Raw genomic sequence first — 24,446 nt, forward strand, 5'->3', positions numbered from 1 at the left:
TATATATATATATATATATATATATATATATATATATATATATATATATATATATATATATATATATATATATATATATCTATCAACAGGAATACCCATGTGTATAGATCAGAAATACTATACACAAATAAAACAGGGTGATGGGCTTGCCATGTAAGTTCTGTTCTTTTAAGTCATTTTAATTTATAGCTTTGGCAGAGTATTAATAATAATTGCAAAAAAGCACAAAATCTTTATTTTTTAGTCACACCATCTTGCAAGTAATCTGAATCCCAAAAGATGTTGCACTGACAAGTGTACACAGAATTTTCTAATACAGTTTTGAAAATGCCTATATGTAAATTCATAATCTATATATTACAAATGCCAGTTGTGAGGTTGCTGTTCTTTAATCATATTCATATGATCTGCAAAAACAATCAAGTAGAACTTTAATGATACAATGAGATAACCATACCTAAGGCATTCCACAATACAGTACTTGTTCTTTCAAAATATGAAAATCACCGACAGGCATGACACTTTATATTTTATGAAGACCAACAGTAGTTCAGACTTTTTCAGCAGCCCATAACATAATTACTAAAGCAAAAATACCAAGGTTTTTAATTCCCCTTATGTAGATTCCTGCTACTCCTCCTGAAAAGTCAATGGCTTATATATATGTCTTGAATGGTCAAACATTAGTAACACACTATACAATTCCGTACTCCCACATTCCAATTCATTTTCCATTCCTTCTCACACAATCAGAAAGCAAGAACTTTGATAGTACTATTCATATATATACACAATTATATAAATTTTACAAGTACTGTAATGCCAATAGGATATAAAGCCAAGTGGAATCATGAGGATGGAATGATAGATCCCAGCTAATACTTTAACATACTGTACACCTGTATTTCTAAACCAGGAAATATTATACAATAGTTGGGTTTCTCATTAGATACTACCATGATTGAATAATGCCTCAACATCCGAGGCATAACAACCACCACAACCTGGCTCATGTGGTACACAAAATTTGGAAACAACTAGACTGAACACGTTCGTGAAATTAGGTTTTAAACATCAATTAATATAAAATAATTATATCTTCTGAGTATAAAAACATTATCATGTCAGTGATTTTCTTTTCAAACATATTTTGTTAGTTTTCAAATAATAAAATAAAAGAGTATTTCCATGTAAAAATCTTGCAAGCTTCAACTAGCAAACTTGTAATACAATAAAGTATGAAATAATACTTACATCAAAATGAAATCCAGTGTACTGTTCCAGTGAAGAAAAAAGTCTACACAATGTATGAAAGATTTACAGGCCAAAATTTTAAATATATAGAATTTGTGTCAAGTTACTCCTCATACAAACTTGTTAAAATACTAGTCTAAATGGAGCACAGCGACAAACCAAACTGTATCACAGATAAATCAACAGTGCCAGGAACAGCAATCAGATTTACAGTACAGTACATATTTATGGTTATAATTGACATTGCCAAAAAACTTTTTTCTTTAGATATTAATTTTGTAAACCAAAGCTAAACAAAAACTCATAAGGCCAAATAAAGTAAATTGTAAGTTTCCAGTTACACAGCCAAAGTGAAATAGTGGTAGGCAAACACAGCTTTGTGTTGGTTTTTATTATTTGAACACCTGGATTAGTTTGGCAAGACTGCTGCAACATTATACTTATGTTTTTCAATTCCACTATAATTTATGTATATGCTTATATTACATATAAAAAAAAATAAAAAAATAAAAAAAATAATAACTAAAATGAATAAATATTGAAGTGATAACACTGAGATGTTCTTATTACTACCATGCTATTGCACTATTCCAGATGTTACTAAATGTTACATAATACATCCTTGAGATAAATGTATAGTATATATCAGGTGCCTAAAAGAGAGCTCAGGTTCTCAACTGGCTCAGCCATGTTAATATTGTTATTATTATCCACTCTGTATCTGTGTTTTTCTGGCTAAATAAACTGTTTCAATTCAATTCAATTAAAAAAACAGGGTAGCTGAAGTAACCAAAAACCAAAATTTATTCTTTTTGGCACAAAGGTTTCTTCTTTATCGCACTGGAAAGACAAAATTACACACCACTGAAGGTACTTGATGAAAAAAGATAGCCTTCAAATTAAGTTTTCATCACCAAGGAGTCAAGTCGCATCCAAGCATCTGCTTCCCCACCCATGAAATTTAACTTAAACTTTTTGGGCAATCAAGTACATACTGTAAATCTTTTCATTAATTCAGTGTTGATTATACATGTATATTATGAACTTAGAGGAAATGATATTATCAAAAACTTGAAAAGGAAGGGAAATGCTGAACACTTTGATGCTTCTTTTGAAATTCAACCCCTTGTATATGGGGTCCCCTCTCAGCTGAATAAAATCGCCTGACGTTAACCAAGTAAAATATCAAAAGTAACATCCTCGTAGTGAAGGGGTTAACATTTTCATATCTTCGGATTATAATAAAAAATTTTGCCACATCTATCTCATACTATCATCATAAGGCATAAACAAATAACTGCATCCCTACATTAAATGCAAATCCAATTAATGAGTTTTCTCTTCAGAAGACATCATAGCACCTGATGCACTCCTAATAATCTTTTCATGATATCACTCCCATGGAAAGTTACATTGACATTTCCCAATGTCATCACTCAACCTCAAGCCACTACACTCAGGACTTGACTACTCACTGCTCAGTGGGTTAAAAAGAGTAAAATTTATTGTAAATTTTGAATGGCAAAAAATATTTTTAAAAATCTGGAAGTCATGCTTGTTCCTTTATCAGTTTTTGGTGTCAAATTGATAAAATTTGCTACATGACCTCTCTGTACTTATGAACAGTTAAATACTGGTAGATTGATTATATCAAACAAATAATTATTTAAAGTAATGAGTTTCAAATAAACCTGTACATTATATTATGGATTAAGTCAAAATTTCATAATCATTAAAACTTTATCACTGAATATTTTTTAAAGACATAATAAGCAGAGCTTTGACATTTCAAGTTCTGCAGAGTGGGGAGCCTCTAGGAAAATGACAGCCTGGGGAAGGTCACTAGCTATACACCACAGTGATCAACATAATGTTCGGCTGCTTACAATATAATGCCACTTGGAGATGATGTCATACATCACCCAATCAATTATGGCTACATATGCCTTTACTCAAATGTAAAGATAATGATTATGTATATATGTACACATGCTTAATTATTAAATTTATATACAAGGAGTGGGATACCTCACTGAGCTATTTACAGAAGGGATCAGTGGTGGTCTACGAACTGTGCGAGTCGCGGATGCAAGATTGTATCGTACGGAAGGCCGTGTCTACGGAGAGTGGCAGCAGCCAGGCACTGTAAGGAGGTATGCTGAAGAGGGTTTATCAGTTGGTGAAGTCGTTGCCCACGAGAGGCACGTAAAGAAGCAAAGCTCTGGCCAGTTCTGTTGAGAGTATCAAGATGGGCACCTGCTGCTAGGAGTGCAGTGAGCAGCTCTCGTCGGCACTGCTTGTTACTAGCTAGCGTGTGTAGAGGAGTATTGCCCTGCTGGTCTGTGGCACAGGGATCTGCACCAACTTCCAATAATAAAGCTACAACCTCCAGACTTGGGAAGGTACAGATAGGGAATCTTCCAACCGTTGCTGAAGAGTCCCGTGAACAAGCCAGATGCAAAGGAGTCACCCCTCCTGACCCACATGGGTCTAGTCGTACTAACTGATACACTGCTTTCCTCATAGCATGTCGCTGGAGGGGAGTTAAACCAGGTCCCAATTTAGTGAGTAAGCAAACCAAATGCATAGTTATGACAAGTGTGCGATGAAAGTACGTGGTATCTCGCTCCCCTCCATTAGCTAACATGCCATTACAGCCATTTACAATTTTGGTAAGCTGATACATGCCCACTTCAACCTCCCGCAAGCACTTTTCAAACACTCGCATCATATCACAGAAGTTGACCACTGGCACTCTCCTGCCACGATTTTTAGCTTCACTCATCATGAAAGAGAATAATTCTGCAAATGACACAAATGAACTCTGTGTCATTGGGCTTAGGGGCTCAAGGATCTTCTGTTGCATATCCAAGGCATACATCCAGAGTGTTATACATCGATCAAAATTACCAGTATCAGCATAAACCGCCCCTCGATATCGGATGTAGTAACTTGTGTCGGGATGAGCTGGTCCGAGAATTCTCTCTCTAACTAGTAGAGCTTGCATTCGCATTTCATCTGGATCAGAAATTATTTCTTCTAGTTGCTGTAAAGTCATCACTTCTATTGAATTCTCATAGGCAGCAATTGGAGATTGTTGTATTGGCTTGGGATATATCATCACTCCATTTTCATACCTGAAAACAGAATTGGAAATGAGAACAAAATATACTAGACATTGAAAATATTTATATATATACACTGAGGGGTACCACAGTTTAGCTAAAGGCACTTCACATTCAATCTCATGTCCAATCAAGGTTGTTCATGCATTATTAACTGTGAATCTGTAATGTGCGCTAAGCTAGCCTCTTCCCATGTCACTAGCCTCAACTAATCCTAGTAGCAAGGTGAATAAAAGTAAGGGCTGATGAGAAAGTTTGATGAATGAAGGAATTACAATACAGTACAGTATAGTATAGCACTTGTTTTTACTGAACAAACAATATATCAAACAAAACACACATTGTTTTTCCCCTTCAAGGTTCAGGTACAGGCACTCCCATTCATTATACACTGTACACACTTGTTCCACCACTCCTGCCACTGCTTGAAACATTTCTGATAGTCCTCTCTTGGACTCGCCCTCCAACGGTCAGTTGTATGGGACTCGATGTCTTCATATGTATCAAAGCTCTTCCCTTTCATTGTTTGTTTCAGTTTAGGGAACAGCCAGAAATCAAATGGTGACAAGTCAGGTGAATACAGTGGTTACAAGTGTTCCGTGTGTATCTGTAGCTGCCTTGCCAAGTTTGAAACAAAACTGCACATTTGGACGCTGCTCAAATTTTGACATCTTTGGTAAACACACCTTACTGTACAGACACTTGCTACTACAAACCAGTCTGTCAGCACACTGAAGTATGATAGCAGTTACTAATCGGCATGGATATGAAGAGGGGTTGTTGAAATAAGTCCCGCCCACTGATGTTCTCCCACCCCTATTTGTTCAGTAGTAGTGAGATCATTCACCAAATGTTTTGATCAGCCCTCACATACATAGTGACCTGTATTTTTTCCTTAACTGCAAAGCCACATTACAAGCTGCATCAATTGTAGGCCTTTATTATGAGTCAAATAAGAGTAGAAACAAAAAAAAGTTAGTACCACAGTGGAATAAACATGCATCTACTGTATGGCAGCGGGAAGCTTTCAAAACATGGCTGAGTACTAGCAACACTCTCATTGGATGAGGGCGCAGCTTTGTGAAAAGAGAAGAGCGTCACAGTTTGCATGGTTTTGCTAACAACTTTTGAACGTTTCTTTTAGTCTAATATACTGTATATACAGTACAGTACTGTATACCAGTAAATAACAATTTTCTAAATACCTGTATAAGAAAAATTTCCTTCAGGACCATAGAAATTACAGTTACAACTAAAAGCATTCTATTGTATTGTAAATCTAATCATGAAATTCACCAATATGTATGTGAGATTTGCCCTTTGTATTGCACCTCTTAGGTTACCAGCAATAAAAATATTAACTTGTAAAGAATCTACATAATCCTTATTTCAACCCAATGCTATGAAATTGTGGTAAATGAGCAAACAGCCCCCAAAAAAGGCCTGAAACTATTTCTGTGTAATTCACTGTATTTGCTGATCATAATGAGGTCAAAACATAACTGCATCATTGTTTGTTTACTACAATGCATTCAGGAGCAAAGGGGGGATCAATTTTGTAGAGGAGCATGTAACTTTGTTATATTGTAGTGTGAATGTTTGAGGGTTGATATTAATGTGCTCAATGACCGATGACAATGAAAATGATGACCTAAGAAGATGGCTTATATGTAGAGGGGTTTCAGCAAGGACATTGAGTCATAAGCTGAAAGCTGCAGTTCAGGAAGGTTTTGTTTTTGCTCTTCTGCTGGGACCAGATCTCTTTGAATAGCTAGAGTCAAAGCATGAATTTATTTTAAAAAACATCTGTGAGTTGGCAAGAATCAGCACCTAGGTATAGTACAGTACTAGAAAAACAATGTCAACTAAAGCATGGAAAGCAATGAATGCATCAACTTCGGTCATTACAGGACAGTACTTACATTATATAATATACTCCACTGATTAGATTGATTGCAAGTGTTTAGTTTCCACTATTCAATAAGCATTTTGAAGATGCTAAGAGGCATTAGCAAGTACTTTCTCAAGCATATATTGTACGACCGTGGTCAGTACAAATTTGTACTGACCACGGTCATGGATGGCTGCTTTAACAAAATGGAGGTAGCTGTATGATATGGACACAAAGTAGTACCTTCAGCTGTGTATTATTATATTACTCTTATATTACTCCATTAATTATGTATAGTAAAGTATTACAGAATGTATTAATTCTATGTAATATTCCATTTATTGTGCACCATGTTATGTATATAAATTATCATATTTACATTGTATGTATTCAGCTTGTGAATGCTGGCATCTGTACATCCCAGCGCGCAGTAATACATAGAGAGTGAAGACAGAGTCTTTGTGGTGTGGAAGCGAGCTCCTGGGTCCCTCTGTATATATCTCCCGTACGAGAATAGAACCTACTTTTAAGATAACAAGTGTTTGTGTATACCCTCAGTAGTATAGAACATTTTGTGGGGATTCAAGACAAACGTCAGAGTAGCTATTTGGGTTGTGAGGAAAGAATACACAAAACTACCTTTCAGACATAGCCATCTTCCAAAATCTGAGAGCTCCGAGCATATCCCTCTTCTTGTCAACATATGTAGCTCCGAGTAGTTCCAGGGCATCAATCTTATCCTTCCTGGAGATCAGGTCAGTTCGAGAAATAAGATATTCCACGATGTGAGTGTGGCCTGTGACACTCGCTGCTAAAAGAGGTGTCATTCCTAGAAAGACATAAAAATAACTGAGTGCTGTACAGTACAAGTACATCACATAATACAGTGATTAATTCTATGTACTGAACTTGACATCTAACTGTTTTTACAATATCAACAGCAATTCATCCTCTGTCCAAAAAACATATTCTACAAAAGAAAGGTGAGTGGAATGGCTAGCTGGATGGAGTAGAGTTAAATCTCTGCAGTTTTTACAGTATGTACTTGGTTTCTCTTAACAGTTGCTGACATATAATGGAACAAATTTAATTTAAATTTTGATTCTTCAATTGAACATAATTTTCTAAAAAATCAAAATTCACAAGCTGCCGCTACTACTGTGAGCAGCCACTACAAACAATTTCCTCTGCCGTCTCCAGTAATTGTTAAATTATATTTATTCAGTACAGTACAGCTTGCTCTGTATTATAATAAGAAATATGATATTATGCCAATAATAATAATAATAATAATAATAATAATAATAATAATAATACAATAGTAAATATTATATTACGGTAACAATAATAATAAAGGGCTCATGGCTGCATTTGCTAGCCTGGCACCTATTAATTGTTGTTTGCCAACACTCACTCAGCACAACACATCAATTATTGAGGGCATGCAGCACACACCTAACCTTCGGTCCTCAGCATTACAGCAAGAGTGTACATGTACACTCAGGCTGGGCAGATTACTTGGAACATAAACCTGTCCCGGGCAAGTGACTTTTGAAATTTCCTTGCCCAGATATCTTTTATACTTGCCCTGACAAATTTTAGAAGGAAATTTGCTTGCCCAGAATTTGTTATGGGAAAAGCTAAAAAGACATAAAACATTCAAATACTGTACGTACATTGTGGTTATTAACTCACAGATCACTTGTGTCTGTCTAAATGGTGTCAGTGGCAGTAACACTTGTCATGAGAGTTCATAACTCCTGTCACCTGACATCTACAGCCTCTGGCTTTATGGTTCCTTTGAAATGTTGACAATTTGACACCAACTGACTAGTTGGCAGCTAAATGTAAAGATAAATTCCCTCCACCTAACATACCAGTAGGTCACTCATCCAGGAACACTGCTGACAAGTGGCTCATTGATGGACCTCCCTAGTTTAACATGTGTGGTGAGGTGGGGTCACACATTTGTTAGTCTAAAAAAATACATCACAACTTATTGGAAATGAGAACAAAATATACTAGACATTGAAAATATTTATATATATATATACTGAGGGGTACCACAGTTTAGCTAAAGGCACTTCACATTCAATCTCATGTCCAATCAAGGTTGTTCATGCATTATTAACTGTGAATCTGTAATGTGCGCTAAGCTAGCCTCTTCCCATGTCACTAGCCTCAACTAATCCTAGTAGCAAGGTGAATAAAAAGAGTCAAACTAAATATTATTGAACGTACCATATGAATCAACATCCATTTTGGCACTGTGGTCTAAAAGAAGTTTCATGATGTCCAATGAACCTGATTCCGCACAGTCATGTAATGCTGTGTTGCCTTTAACACTTTTGCGATTAACATTTGCTGTGATTTCTATAAGATATTTGGCAATCTCAAAGTGGCCCTTGTAGCAAGCGATCATCAAACACGTGTGGCCATGGCGGTTAGCAACCTCAATGTCTGAAAAGAAGAATTACTATAATACACTGGCAGCCTTAAGTACCATTAACATGACTGGCCAAACAGACCACTACTAATGGGCCACAATCCTGGTATAATATGACTGGGGGCCATTTCATCCTCAGGCATCATTAAAGTATATTTGTTTTACAGTATTTGATTAACTTTCACACAGCATTCCTATTTCTAAACTCTCATTAATACAAACCTTTGTCTCAGTCACAATGTACATCAATGACAGGTATCATATACAGAACTGTATTGGTTAATGAATACAGTAAAGAATGAAAACACAAATACAGTAGTACAGTACTACTGTACTTTACAAAAAAATGTAAATTCCATGATAATTAAAGAGCTTTATAAGATATATGACAGCCTTCCAATCATTCACATAATACAGGAGTGTAATATTCTAGTGCTTTAAAACTTACTAACACACATCCAAGGAAAATTTGAGCAAAGTATGAAGGGTTAATTCTGACAAAATAATTCTAGTATGTCACTGCCCTTTGTATAAGTCAACCAGTAAATTGGTTTAAAAATGTACCGGAAAATGAAGAAAGTATAGAAAAAACACACTGTAGACAGTTAAGATTCAGTACTATGGACCATAACAATGTAAACTTTAGTAAGGCCACCATCAAGTAGCTACTGTATAGTACTGTAATGATATAAGAATTAAATAATTGTCTTATTTAGATTTGTCCATGAGAATACATACGGCAGTTTGAATGTAGTTTATACAAAAATATGACATTAAATAATGCATATTTCACTACTTCTTGTTGGGTTAACTTTGAAAATAAATAATAATGTTCATAAACTGAGTTTTTTCTTCATATACAGTACAGTACAGTACAGTGTAACAACTTTTACCAACAATAATTAATTCTGGCCTTCTATTGAACAAGTTTCTCAATACCTGTATAACTTCACTGGACTTCTCTCTCCATATAATCATTAGATGGAGGTTTTATATATAACCGATCCTTAATATAACAGACTTTCATCTCTATAAGTTCATTAGATGGAGGTTTTACAGCTAACGAACCATTGATATAACGGATTTATCTCTATAAATACCCTGTACAGTACAGTAGTCCGTTAAATAGAGGTTTCACTTTATATATACTGTTCTGTATACTAGTCCTCAGGATTTTTATAAAACTACAATTTTTCTTTACAAGTGTATACAAAAGCTAACAATTCTATAGTAACAAATACTAACCAGAATTATGTTCAACTAAATATTTTACTATTTCGAAGTGTCCATCAAAGCAAGCTGCTCTGAGAGGGGTGGAGTTGGTCTTGGTAGTTGCGTTGACATTAGCACCTTTCTCAAGGAGATATGACACGACATTTAAGTGACCAGCGGCTGCAGCGCACCATAGAGGAGGAGCTCCGTCTATGGTCTCACCATCAAACACAACTGTAATAGTCAGTTTGGATTAAGTTCTGTTCTGTATCATTACGGTACATTAATACAAAAAAAATTAATAAATTGTATATACAGTATAGCAAAGTACAGTACAGTATACTGTACAACAATGACTCACTTACTGTAATGTACAAAGTTCTTGAAAAATATAAAGTACAATACACTGTTGCAAATACTATAGATACTGATATTCTGATACTGATCTAAGATATCAATGCAAAGAAAAAATTAGGTCCCATTGCTTCAGTGTTTCCAATACTGCAGTACAGTATGGTAGTCATAAATCAACATTGTAGCTACTGACATCAACAACATTTTCTGTGAGGTCTTTACTCACCTGACCCAACTTGTTCTAGGTCAGCATTACAGCGCTCCACTAAGTACTCAACGCAAGAGAGATGTCCGTTCTTGGAGGCCATGACTAGCGGTGTTGCACCATTAGTCCGTGCACTAACCATACGGGTCATCTCACTGCGGCTACGATGGTCTAGGAGCATCTGAAACAATAATTTTATCATTAGTAATAAGTAATAAGGAAACACCTCCCACACATTTCTTTATTTATAACATTCACATTATAATGTATGTCGTACTGTATATGAATGATGGATCATACAGTACAGTACAGTACAGTGGGTCCCCGACTTACAAACTCCCACTGACATGAACGGGGTTAAACTTGAAATTTATAGTACAGGTATTTATTTATACAGTAGTATTTTATTTACCTGATGACTTATTTTTTACTTTCATTTACTGTATTTTGTGATTCTATTTCTTCTTTTGTCCTAAATTAAATGATTTTAGATGTAAATAAGGTCTTAAGCTACGATATAGTGGGATTTTACACGTCCTCGGGAATGGAACCCGTTCGTAACCCGGGACCCCCTGTACTTGTAATTAATATACACATCAAAATTTATTCAAGACAGTAAAATCATATTAAATTCATTATAATACTGTTCTGTATACAGCATAGGTATACAGTACAGAGTGTATTTCATAATTTGAACATACAGTACAATACAGTATTGTATTCATACTGCATCCTCCCCACTGAATTTTTGTTTTGTCGTTTTTGCTTCCCATGCTGCTCTCTGAAAGACAAGGACCCTGGAAGGATATTTGACTGTAAATTAACATTCGAAGACTGTAGGAATGGAAAAAGTTAATAGTGATAATTCACCAACTAGATAATATCTCCCCACAAGCTGGAAAGGCCTCTGTGCAATTGACAATGTTTAAAAGTGGGTAACAAAATTGATACCTGGGCTGAAAGTCTTGTGATACGGTAATTATCTGATAAAGATAAGGATCCCGTCAACAGAGTATCGCAGGGTATGTAGAGATACGACTTCAAGAGACATCCACACACCAGACAACTTTTCGCTTCACACTGTTGCCACGTGAAACAGCTCACAGGGACAAGTCAAGATGTCATGTTCAAGGGTAATCTGAATATACACTGTAGGGTCACTAGCTCATCCTCTTTGGTCATCAAGTAACATCAGAGGTAGATAAATAGCTGGCTAGATGTACACTATAGACAAAGCCTTCCTTCTGAATAAAACTAGTGCAGTGAGTCTGATCTAAATTTAGCCTGATTAACAAAATACCGCAAAATACCATAAAAACAAATATTTTTCAGGTGACAAGACCCAGGAATGAAAGGGTAAAGCAACTTTTTATTTATTTTTGTTCAAAGTTCTGTTTAGCTTAATGTTTCTAAATACATGTAATACATCCAATGGCACTCTTCTTCAAATCCATAAAAATGCAAATCTGGTGTGAAAGCAAAGGAAAATATTTGTGAAAACAACTAATGAAGCGTGTTAGTTTTATTAATTCATGAAATCTGCTCCAGTACTGACCTTCACACAAGGTACACTGAATTTGCAATATGTGCATTGTTTTAGTGGCACTTGTCGATATGCTGGAGTGCTGCTGTGTCACACCCTACTTCACACTTCTTATGTAAATTCTAAGTAGTTTTTCCTTGATCTACCACCTGATTGACATTCCATTAATCCACGCAACAGTTTCCGTGAAAATAACCCCGTTTTACTATCAAGATACAGTATATTAATATTCATCTCCTGGACTCCACCAGCTTGCTGTTACATAATGGGCAGCTGAAGGCAGAAAAACATTTACCTTTCGCAAGAGAAAATCATATACCAGTATATATAAAATGAAAATAAACAGAAAAGCAAACATATCAGAACTCCTGACTTGTATTAAGAACCCACTAGTTTTGTTCTCTGGGATTATACTAGACTGCCAATTAAATGAGATTTAGGCACGTCCAAACTGGTACTGGGTCTCACACCTCACTTACCAAGAAAGATTAGAATGACTTTAATTACATGTACCTAGTTTATACCATGGAAGGGTTGAGGGCGAATTAAGAGATGTTTATGAACACCCCTAAGAAATATTACTCAATCAAATGTACACACAGTACCCGGAGTTGGCAAATAACCGCACCGTGCACTCTCAGAGGTCACAGTCAAGTTAAAGCAGCTATCAGTCCTGAATGCAGTATTGTCAGAGCTAACTAATAACCCAAAGGAAAAAACCCCGAAGATTTCCGTGCGGTTATCAGTATACTACATGGATCACAAGCAGATTTAATTAATTCTCAAAATAAAGAGAAAGATGTTTGTCACTGACATACGCGTTAATTGGAAATACTGACGGCCAAAAAAATCGATTTTCTGTTGGACGCACATAACAGTTTGACCTTTACCAGTGAAGGTCAGATGAAACCTTTTTTTTTAAGACATATTCCATTACAGTTCTTTTGTTCCTGAACCTTCCACTTCATCTTTGCTCTGTGATTGAGCATGCGTGTCCTCCCAACCACAGAGCTTAATTTACCAAAATGAGTTAAGTAATGCCATGGAGCTGAACTTATCAAAGTGAGCATAAACTGTGTTAATCGCGAAACTCAATCTATCAAAATCTATTTCATCCTCTTGAATAAAGTTTATGTATACTAATATACATTATTTGATGTCAATATACTGTAGTACCTGAAAATGTATTAAGCCTGAAATTAGAAAGTGAGAAAAAATGAGGAGTATTGATTTAAAGTTTTAAACATTATAAACTATGAACCGAGATATAAATCTAGCACCTAGTGAGACCCATTGGAACTACGTAAAGATCAGACACAGAATAGAACAATGACCATCTCTTTACTACTGCTATTAACGGTGCAAGAGAAACAAATACAATAAGATATCCAGGGTCGGGTACCAGGTTCAGTGATGACTCAACCTTCCCAGATGGTGTTTTATCTCTTCATTTAATTATCCATTTATCTACCAGAACTAGGAGTAACTACAGAACACCACATGCAACCTAACCCTAATGTAACCTAACTGAACCGAATCTAATCTAACCTCGAACTAGACAGCATGACGGACGCAATTTCTCGGCTATTGGGAAAGGTTATGGCATAATGATGTAAATAAACGTCCCAACATTGCTTAATATTTACGCTGCTCTACCAAGGACGACAGCTCTGTCAAATCTAAATTCAAAATCTAGAATTATGAGTTTAAGTACAGTTTAAGTAGTGTTTTCCAGATAATTACAGTATTATAAGTATAAAAAAGCCTGTGAAGCGACACTCCTCAATGCTCTTACAATCTGTCTCACTTTAAAAAGCTGGTTTTCCGGCAACTTCGTGGTGTAGATTAATACAGTATAACCTTTTTTCTATATTTTCAATTTCTTTCCGTTCTTTTTTTTCGCCCCCCAGGCTCCGTTGTGGGTCGTTTGACCTTGCCCGGGTTGGCTAATTCCCGTAAAAAAAAATTCCTCAACGCGTGAATAAGTCTTGGTGGTGTTTGAGATAACGTAAATCAGGACACAGGATAGCCCAACTGATATGTGATACAGCTTGACACACAGCACCATTACCCGCTCACCACGTGGCAGGATAAACACCAGACTGGTGACCAAAGTTTTCTCACCAAGCATGATTCATGTCGCAAAAAAAAAAAAAATCTTAAATGTCATCTTGGTGAAGTGACAAATATATTATTTGATCCCCCCCCCCATGGGTGTCATAAGCCATTGTTACGTTGAAGCTTTAACTCAGGTACCACGAGTCAATAGGTAATAATAATAACAATAATAATAATAATAATACCACTAAAAATAATAATAATTGTTACCGTGGATATTCACCTCACTCCTAACTTGACCAACAATAGTAGCAGACGTTTGAAAGTGAAGGCAGCCTTGACACAATATAAGGTGATTCATCCCAGTTCTCTTCCTTCGACATTGTTCCCGAGTGTAAGGGCGCCCCTCGTTGGACTACTGGCTTGGCAGACGTGTAAAAACTGGTTGTAGCCTCATCAAGATGCTAGTCTGCCACTAACGCTGCCAATTGTTCACGGAAAACAATCATTTTCTCAAGGTTGACTGTGGTAGTTAAAGTGGATTACGTTGACTTTAGAAACTACTGTATTACTATTATGTATGGTGGTTGGGTTAGGTTTCGTTGGAGCCTATAAGGAATGGGTGTTACATGGAATTCATCTCAAAACCCTTCTGTGTGTGTTTATCATAATTCACATGTCAACGTAACGATAAAGATAACTAGCCTAACTGTTACTGAAAATCTTGGCCAGGTGTTAACACCCTCCCTCCCCACCGTTCCCCCTGGACACTCAGTAAGACAGGGGTGTCAAAGTCATGGCCCGCGGGCCAAATGTGGCCCTTGGGATGGTCAGGTGTGGCCCGCGGGATGACGGTAAAATTTATCATCCCGTGAAATCATGAAAGAAATAGATATAATCATGTTTATTTAGTAATATGAATTTTACATACTTAAGATCAGACAAACCCAAATGAGGTATTCCTGGTAAGCCAGGTAAGGCAATGTGTGAAGCTGTAAACTTCAATCCTGCAAATTATGTGATATAGCACTTATGTTGGCCCTGAAGAGGGTAACTAACATAAGAATTGGCCCTCGAAAGGTTTTGAGTTTGACACCACTGCAGTAAGCTGTCTCCTGGCCATGCCCATTGTGTCCACTCGGGGCTAGACCATAGTACAAACGTTGTCTGACACTGGCCACTGTGTCCCTGAGCCATAATAGGCCCCTACACCTCATCAACACCACAAATACTACATAACTTGTCTCTACACCTAAAACAACAACATAGCCTACTCCCGTCACCGGCCAAGTCTATGCGTTGTCCACCAGCATCTAGCCTTTGTTTACTACTATAACTGACTCTCGGAATTTGATGTGCCCATGTCCACCATAAACCTCGACCACCAACTCGAAAGGACATTCCGACGAAGCTAAAAACACAATGGCCACACCATATAGAGAACACTACAGCGGGGTGAAGGGCTGACAAGACGCAAAAAACATTACCCACGCCAGTAAATAACAGACAAGACAATATATATGACCCCCCCCCCCCACCCATACTTCATCTAACACAACTCACCCAACACACCTCAGCCACTGCTCTCGCCCATACACACTTAACTCTATAGCCATCCACGACACTGGGGAACCTGCGCGAATCTTGTGAGTAAATAGCAACATTTGGGTCACATGCACATTAGCCCCACCAACAGAGCTTATTTCGCCTGATGATTCAACACTAACGCCACCTGGAGGGGTTAAGTTAATTTAGGTTAGATTAGAATAAGTTAAGTAAAGCAGGATTACGTTCACCTGGGTTGGGTTAGGTTGGGTTTGGTTGGTAAGTGTGAGCGTGGACCGTAAAATTAGTCCGTTGTTTGAGGGGTTAATGTATCTCCCCTGAAACACCCGATTTATTAGTACCAATACACACACACACACACACACACACACACACACACACACACACATGAACGTTCTCTTTAATCTACATACACATACACACAGGTTCCGGGAAAAAAGAGCATCGTGATCATTTGTACCACAACAACTAAAGTGCGAACAATAATGATGATCTTGATGAGTAAGAGTGAAGAAATGTTTTGAATGATGACGTCAGCCACTACTTAAACCAGACGGTTATTGATATCTGTGAGGACCATCTGCGTGGCACTTGCAGCGAGACAAGAGGTCATGTTTCACACACACACACACACACAGAGGGTCAAAGGTCACTCGGTGTTTCAGTCACGCCGCGGTGGTGTGACTAATTTCATCCCACGTTTTAATATTCGTTTAAGAGGGATTAAAACTCGTTGATGCTGCTGCTGTGTGTGAGGCGACAGGTCACGGCCACTCACCAACACGAGGTAAATATATAATTAGGCCAAGTACAGTAAACACACAAGGAGTCGCTCTCACGGTGATAAGAGACGATATCCACACCTGTACTAACCCCTTGACAGATGGTGACCAAAATTCCTCAGAGCCCAGCGAAAGTAGCCACGAGATAAACTTTTAAAGCACACACTTGAACACTATATTATTGAATGTGACACTGTCAAAGACTTCAGGCCACCTGGCTTATTGTATCATGAACTTTGTAATTACTACATTGAATCGGGGGTGCTTGAGAACATTCTTGCTGTTAATCCCAAATTTGCGAGCCCACACTGATTAGTCTTCAATTAGAATATGACGTCCAATGTATATGAACCACTGTCTTGCATGGCAGCGAACAGTGACATCACCCACATGACTCTGACCTATATATACTGCTAATAAAGATGATGTATTTCTTTGTGTATGAACCTCTGTCCTGCGTGACAGAGAGAAGTGATACCACCCCCAGTGTCAAGACCTGACTGAATTACTCAGAATAGGCAAACTGTACTACAAGCTTTGTCCATAAGTTTGTTAAACTAAAAAAAAAAGGCTCATGTTTTGTGCACAGACAGAGATACAGACAGACTAACACAGGGAGCACCAGACGAGACATTGTAAACATTAAATAGTTCATGAGTCGCCGAGGACAAGGTAATTCCCAGGTGTTTATATTATTAATTACTTCTAACAGGTAACCTTAACCCCCATTGACCGCAGCCTAGACCTCCCCTCTCTCCCCAGATGACCCCTGACACCCCTCCCCCAGATGACCCCTGACACCCCTCCCCCAGATGACCCCTGACACCCCTCCCCCAGATGACCCCTGACACCTCCCCAGATGACCCTGACACCCCTCCCCAGATGACCCCTGACACCCCCTCCCCCCAGATGACCCCTGACACCCCTCCCCAGATGACCCTGACACCCCTCCCAGATGACCCTGACACTCCTCCCCCAGATGACCCCTGACACTCTCCCCCCAGATGACCCCCTGACACCCTCCCCAGATGACCCCTGACACTCCTCCCCCAGATGACCTGACACCTCCCCAGATGACCCCTGACACCCCTCCCCAGATGACCCCTGACACCCCCCCAGATGACCCCACACCCCTCCCACAGATGATCCCCTGACACCTCCCCCAGATGACCCCTGACACCCTCCCCCCAGATGACCCCGACACCTCCCCCCAGATGACCCCTGGACACTGATGACCCTGACACCCCCCACATCACTCTTGGTTCACCTTCAGTAACAACATTAGGCTGTTTTCCTCTGTCTTACCTCACCTGACAGGTACACACACGGGCTGTACGTTCATGACTATGCATTCAGCACACACACACACACACACACACACACACACACACACACACACACACACATGAATACACTTTCATGAAACGTACACATGTGTAGACCCTCGACACATTAGACTAAACTAATAAAAGTTTTGATTATAAAAAAGTAAAAACAATGTAGTTATAATATGCAGCCACGCTAGTCCCAGGACCCAAACCGCGGGATAAGTTAGGATAGGTTAGGTCAAGGGTTGTTTAGGTTAGGAAAAGTTACATTAAAATTGGCGTTGATTAGGTAAGGTCAGGTTAGGTTAGTTTTTATGCTCGCGGTTTATTAGCAAGTCCGTATTTTTAGTACAAAGAATAAATGCAGAAGTGGTTGAAATAACGAGTCTGTCAACACGTGTGGGTCGTGACTGTAACTAAAGTTGTTGTGTGTGTGTGTGTGTGTGTGTGTGTGTGTGTGTGTGTGTGTGTGTGTGTGTGTAGCCACCAGCACAGGAAGCGGCACCCACTACCACTCCTGGCTGCCTCCACCTGTAGTGCCTAGACCATCAACATGACCATTAACACAGCTACAGTACCCAAGCTCTCTCTCCGTCCTTCTTCCATCCTTGACCTCTCTCCCTACCTTCTTTGTCCTTCCCTCACTGGATGGAAGGAGAGGGAGGAGGGAGGAGGAGGAGACACCAACAATGTTATAGTCACCATCGCCATCATCACCACCATCACCTCTTCGTCATCCGTATCATAACTCCCCACCCACACACACACACACAATGATTCAGTGTTAAACAATCATAATACAATTTTTCCCCACGTCAAATGGCTCTCCTGAGGTGATATGGCACAGGAGGGGGGGTTAGACGATGCCACCTGATGAGTGACGCCCCCAACATAAGTCAGTAATATCGACTAAGACTTCCGATGTTCAAAAAGTTACACGAACAAGACTTCCAAACAATTATTCATATACAATCATTATTTTTTTACCACAAACAAACGTAAAGTGGTACCCAGGCGTCACCATTGTCTCATCTTCTCTCTCTCTCTCTGTTCTCCAAGTTAAGAAATCCGTCATTACGAACAGCTGCCCACTGCATTAAACTGTCTTTCCCAGCCAGCTTATTTCACTTCCTCTGTCACCAACAAGCTGTATGATCGTCTTCCTCATCAACACCATCATAAAGACCACATCAGCAGGGTCTCTCTCGAGTTCTTTGTCTCTTCCGGGATTGATATGAATAGTATAACGTCTCATGAAATTGTAATGTATATTTTTTCAAACCCACATTACATACATACATACATACATACATACATACTACATACATACACATACATACATACATACAACATCATACATCATACATACATACATACATACATACATACATACATACATACATGACGACTACTACTAACACCACACTACTCCAATCACGCCACACCATGATTCACCACCACACTGCTCCAATCACGCCACACCATGATTCACCACCACACTACTCCAATCACGCCACACCATGATTCACCACCACACTGCTCCAATCACGCCACACCATGATTCACCACCACACTGCTCCAATCACGCCACACCATGATTCACAGCATAACACCTTTCACAGATCTGCCACCACCCGAGACCTCCCAGTTTGAGCGAGACATGCCGTAGAGGTCTCCAACACTAGCACCACCACCACTTCTCCACCAACACCACCACTTCCTCCACCACCACCACCACCAACACTAGCACCACCACCACCACCACCACCTCGTCGTCTATTTTGCAATTTGCGTCGGGTTCCCAGAGAGCCTCACCCCCCTCCTCCCCACACACACTGCTCCTCACGTGCCGCACTTAAATATTTATAACTGAACAACAAACATTATCTCCTCCTGTTTTCCCCTCATTCTTATTTCAGTTATTATTTGTTGTTTTCTGAGTCCTGACAAACTTTATTTTATGTCTATATCTACCCACACTATGGCGTTCTTCCCTCTGGTGTGTTTAACGTGACCTCGGGTTTCATCCCCACCCTAGTTCTTACCTAACTACCATTACAATTAGTGGGAATAATCCAATTGTTCCTCTAATCTCAACGAGTCTAGTGAGTCCACATATCTAATGGTTAGATTAGGTTTTGGGGCCAGCAGGTGGGGAGTTGATGGTGGCCCAGCAGGAGGGGGAGGACGATGGTTGGGCCCAGCAGGAGTGTGGAGGACGATGGTTGGAGCCCAGGAGGTGGGGAGTGACGATGGTTGGGGCCCCAGGAGTGTGGGAGGACGATGTGAGTGAGGATGATGGTCCAATTAAAGTTTGTAACCTGTTTACAGTGTTTACGAGTGACCTTGGATTACCATTGTTTACACCTGACAACAAACAAGCAAGTGTCCCTCTCATACGACATCAACTTCTGGCACCCTCCCACAACCCCCCATCCATCTCCCTCATCGCCTCACCCTCCCCACCACACCCTTGACAACCTCTGACCTCACTCTCCCACAGCTCCAATCCATCCTAGAGCAGCTTTCCATCCCAACCTTACACCCATTCCACTCACCCCTTCCTCCGTCCCTCCCAACTCAAAACACCTTCCCTCTCACTCCTCTCTCATCCTCCCTCTCACTCACCCACCTGAACTCTCTCCACCCCTCTCTCTCCTTCCCTCTCACCCCCCATCCCAATACCCTCCCCCTCTCTCCTCATCACAGGTCACGGCCAATCACGGTAATGTTGTGTCAAGCCCCACCCACCCTCACCATCATTATTATTATTATTATCGCCGTTGTCCTGGTTACTGTTATCACTATTCATCACGTCATCATCACGTCATCATCATCACCACGTCGTCGTCATCATCATCACCTTTCTCATCACCATCATTAATAAATATGGAGTAGTCGCTGTGCTTGAGTGAGCAATATGCGTAATGACGAAAGGACTGCAGAGAATAGCACTACCCACGCCAACATATCCCCACTACACACGCCAACATACCTCACTACCCACGCCAAATGTCCCACCAACAATCCCACACACGCCACATACCCTCACACCCACGCCATATCCCCACCGCAATCCCTCACACCCACGCCAACACCACCAACAGCCTCACACCCACCAACAACCTCACACACGCCCACCACCCACGCCAACATATCCCCCACCCACGCCAACATACCCTCACACCCAGCCAACATATCCCCACTACACTAACATGCCCACTACCCACGCCAACATATCCCACTACCCACGCCAACATATCCCCACTACACACGCCAACATACCCTCACTACCCACGCCAACATATCCCCACACACACGCCAACATGCCCTCACTACCACGCCAACATATCCCCACCACACGCCAACATGCCCTCACTACCCACGCCAACATACCCCACACACACGCCAACATATCCCACCACCACGCCAACATATCCCCCACACTCCACGCCAACATACCCTCACTACCACGCCAACATATCCCCACTACCCACACCAACACCCATACCTTCTGTTCGGCACCACGTTATGAAAGTTAGCTTGGGAGAGGAGGGTGGGGGTGGGGTGATGTTTCTACCTACAGCCAGTGTGAACTTCTGCTCTTCCGAGATTCTGGGAACTGTCCGTCAGGCACATGTGTGTGTGTGTGTGTGTGTGTGTGTGTGTGTAGGAGGACAATAGAAGAGAAAGAGGAAAGGGAGGAGGAGGAGGAGGATGAAGATAAAATGAAATAAAGAGACACACACACACACACACCTGCTTTAGTCATAATTATCCTCCTCTCTCTCCCCCTCACCCAAAACCATTGCAATCTTCCTTGAGACACCCAGGTGACCTAGTTAGAGCTCCCCAGCCACCTGTGAACAAGGCCAGGGCGTTACTATGGCAACCAAACCACGCCCACCACCACCAAGCCGTCACTCATCCCCTCACACTTCATTCACACTTAATTTATCATCCTGTTATTACCTCATTCAGTCATTCAGTAAATTCTAACAAATTCTATTCAGGCGTTCATGATATTTATTACACTCATCACTTGTTTAATTCCCACTAATCCAATCAGTCCTCACGCACTGACTCTCTGTGGTCAGTACACACACACACACACACACGTACACACACACGTACACACACACACACACACGCACACACACGCACACAACACAACACACACACACACACACGTATAATAACAACCCTTTATAACTCTGTACTTAATGTCATCTTCATCATTAAACCACAAACCACAAACACTACACCGTGGGGTTTAGTTAATTAAAACAGTGGTGTGTGGTTACTGGCATAAACCAACACTTTCACCTCTGGTGGTTTAGTGATCTCTCTCTCTCGGGATTTTACTGATAATGACGAGCAGGTGAACAGGTAAATAGGTAGACAGGTGAACAGGTAGATAGGTAGACAGGTGAACAGATAGACAGGTGAACGGGCAGCCAGGTATGCAATTAGATAGGTGAACAGGCAGTCAGGTACACAGGTAAACAGATACAACTAGGTCCTGTGTACAAGCTGTTTACCAAAGTCATTATTTTGATGTGTGTGTTTACCGAATTCCGTGAGGCAGCTACACATCAGAAAACACTAAATATGTATCCCCACATTTTCTACACCTCAAAGTGTATAATATTTACCGCGTCTGCTGTAACTGTAACGAAAACTGTAACGACTGTAATCACTGCCGTCTGAGAGGTGTTTATTACAAGTCAGTGGTTATGGTGAGGAATACAGTACAGATACGTGTATTAAATAACAGACTATATAATGAGGTTAAGGACGTGTAAGTGTATTCATTCAGGAACTTTTACAAACATGAATGACTCATACAGACCTTTTCACCTCAACTGTGGGGAGTGGGTGATGGTGTTAAGTCCCACACAAAGACCTGAACACCCTTGCTTGCCTCCCCACACACAGTCCCTCCTCCTACAAAGACCTGAACACCCCACCCCAACAGCCCCTCCTCACAACCTGAACACCCCCTCCTCCTTTTATCTGAGGTTACAGGTAGGTAGTCCTAATGTGGTCTCAGTAAAGATAACACCTGGGGAACACACTACAATTTTAATCAACAGAGTCTTCAGGTATGCACAGGTGGCAGACGATACCCCCACCCTATTCCCCCTTGAGGCCAACACCACGCGCTACCAGATGGGGAGGAGGAGGAGAGTAGATTTTATCAGATGGTGGCCCAGACAGCAGTTGTGAGAAAGTCTTTGAGGTAGGTGGCTATGGACGTGTTTCTCTCTTCCCTTCCTTCCATCCCAACCTTCCTCCTCTCTCATGTTGGAATGGTAGAGGTGGAGGGAGGGAGGGAGGGAGGGAGGGAGGGAGGGAGGGAGAGTTGGATGAGGGTGGTAGCAGGTTGACTCCAGCGATGGTTGGTCACAGATCAATAGACAGACACACACACAAGGCAGGATAGTCACCACCCACACGCCCAACCACTCCCGCCCATAATCACTATCCCTAACTATCCTGCTTCACCATCTCACTACACTACTACCACGATCGTTTCATCATCCATCACCATACTCCATCATCTAACCACCATTTCTCATCCCTCACCATCTCGCTATCCTGCCATCACCATCATCCCTCCTCATGTACAATCCTTCACCATACTTCCCTATCCTTCACCATACCCTTCCCACCCACTTCACCATGCCTTTCCCCCCACCCCATGCCATACCCCTCCCCCACCCCTTCACCTTACACTCCCCCACCCCACTTCTGTACCCCTCCCCACCCACTTCTGCCTCCCCACCCACTTACCATACCCCTCCCCACACCCCACTTCACCATACCCCTCCCCACACCCCACTTGGAGATCTAACAACACGCAACAATATACATTCAAGATTTCCTCCTCCTCCACTAGTATCGACCACCTTCATCGCCTTCGTCGCCAGCGTGAGATTCTTTCTGAAGTTTGATCTGGTGGTGATTCTAAGGGCTCTTCCTCCTCCTGCTGCTGCTCTTCCTCCTGCTGCTGTTCTTCCTCCTGCTGCTGTTACTGCTCTTCCTCCTGCTACTGCTCTTCCTCCTCCTCCTCTTCTTACCTTTCCGGGTTGAGTACTTGATCACCCAGGCTGTTTCTGTCAACCTAACCATCACACACAACACGTCTTTTTGGAGTGCCTCATATACTTCACTCCATGTTCACTCTCTCAAGGAAGGCCTGGTCACGTTCTCCTGAGGATGACCTCCAATAGTCTCCCCAGCGCTGGTTCTCATACGTGCAGGTAACAAGGAGAAAATGCTAGGGTCCCCCCCCCCCCCAAGTTACCTGAACAAGTTTCGCGTTTTTTAGCATCTTGTTAACCTCTCCTCGACCTCCTACCACTCGGCGTTAACGAGGTGCTTAGAGAGAGAGAGAGAGAGAGAGAGAGAGAGAGAGAGAGAGAGAGAGAGAGCCTGGGTGGGTAGTGGGTCTCTGGAACACAAGTAATGGTGCCTCAGAAAGTCATAGGAACAACAGGACTGGTGAAGTAACCTGCAGAAGGCACTCGTTCTCCTGCTGGTGGTGGATGATGGTGGTAGTGGATGATGGTGGTAGTTGGTGGAGGATGATGTAAGTTGTATTGGTGGACGAGGATGGAAGTGGATGATGATGGTTGGTGGATGATGGTGAAAGGGTGGGCCAGTGTCGTCGCCCCCC

At 40.9% G+C, this 24,446-nt stretch overlaps 1 protein-coding gene across 1 annotated transcript in view; it reads right to left on the reverse strand.

Annotated features, from left to right (window-relative positions):
* Positions 1 to 219: 219 nt before the first annotated feature.
* The window catches only part of LOC121860240 (protein fem-1 homolog A-like), a 58,723-nt gene continuing 34,496 nt past the window's right edge, over positions 220 to 24,446 (reverse strand). Inside the window, exons 2-6 of the mRNA XM_042357331.1 lie at positions 10,509 to 10,668; positions 9,962 to 10,162; positions 8,512 to 8,730; positions 6,910 to 7,099; positions 220 to 4,391 (exon numbers count right to left, since the gene is read on the reverse strand). Coding sequence (XP_042213265.1) covers positions 3,308 to 4,391; positions 6,910 to 7,099; positions 8,512 to 8,730; positions 9,962 to 10,162; positions 10,509 to 10,668 — 1,854 coding nt within the window. The 3' untranslated portion in view covers positions 220 to 3,307. The remainder of the gene's footprint in view (positions 4,392 to 6,909; positions 7,100 to 8,511; positions 8,731 to 9,961; positions 10,163 to 10,508; positions 10,669 to 24,446) is intronic.

Source organism: Homarus americanus, unplaced genomic scaffold (genome assembly GCF_018991925.1).
Source record: "Homarus americanus isolate GMGI-L3 unplaced genomic scaffold, GMGI_Hamer_2.0 scaffold12094, whole genome shotgun sequence".
NCBI lineage: Eukaryota > Metazoa > Arthropoda > Malacostraca > Decapoda > Nephropidae > Homarus > Homarus americanus.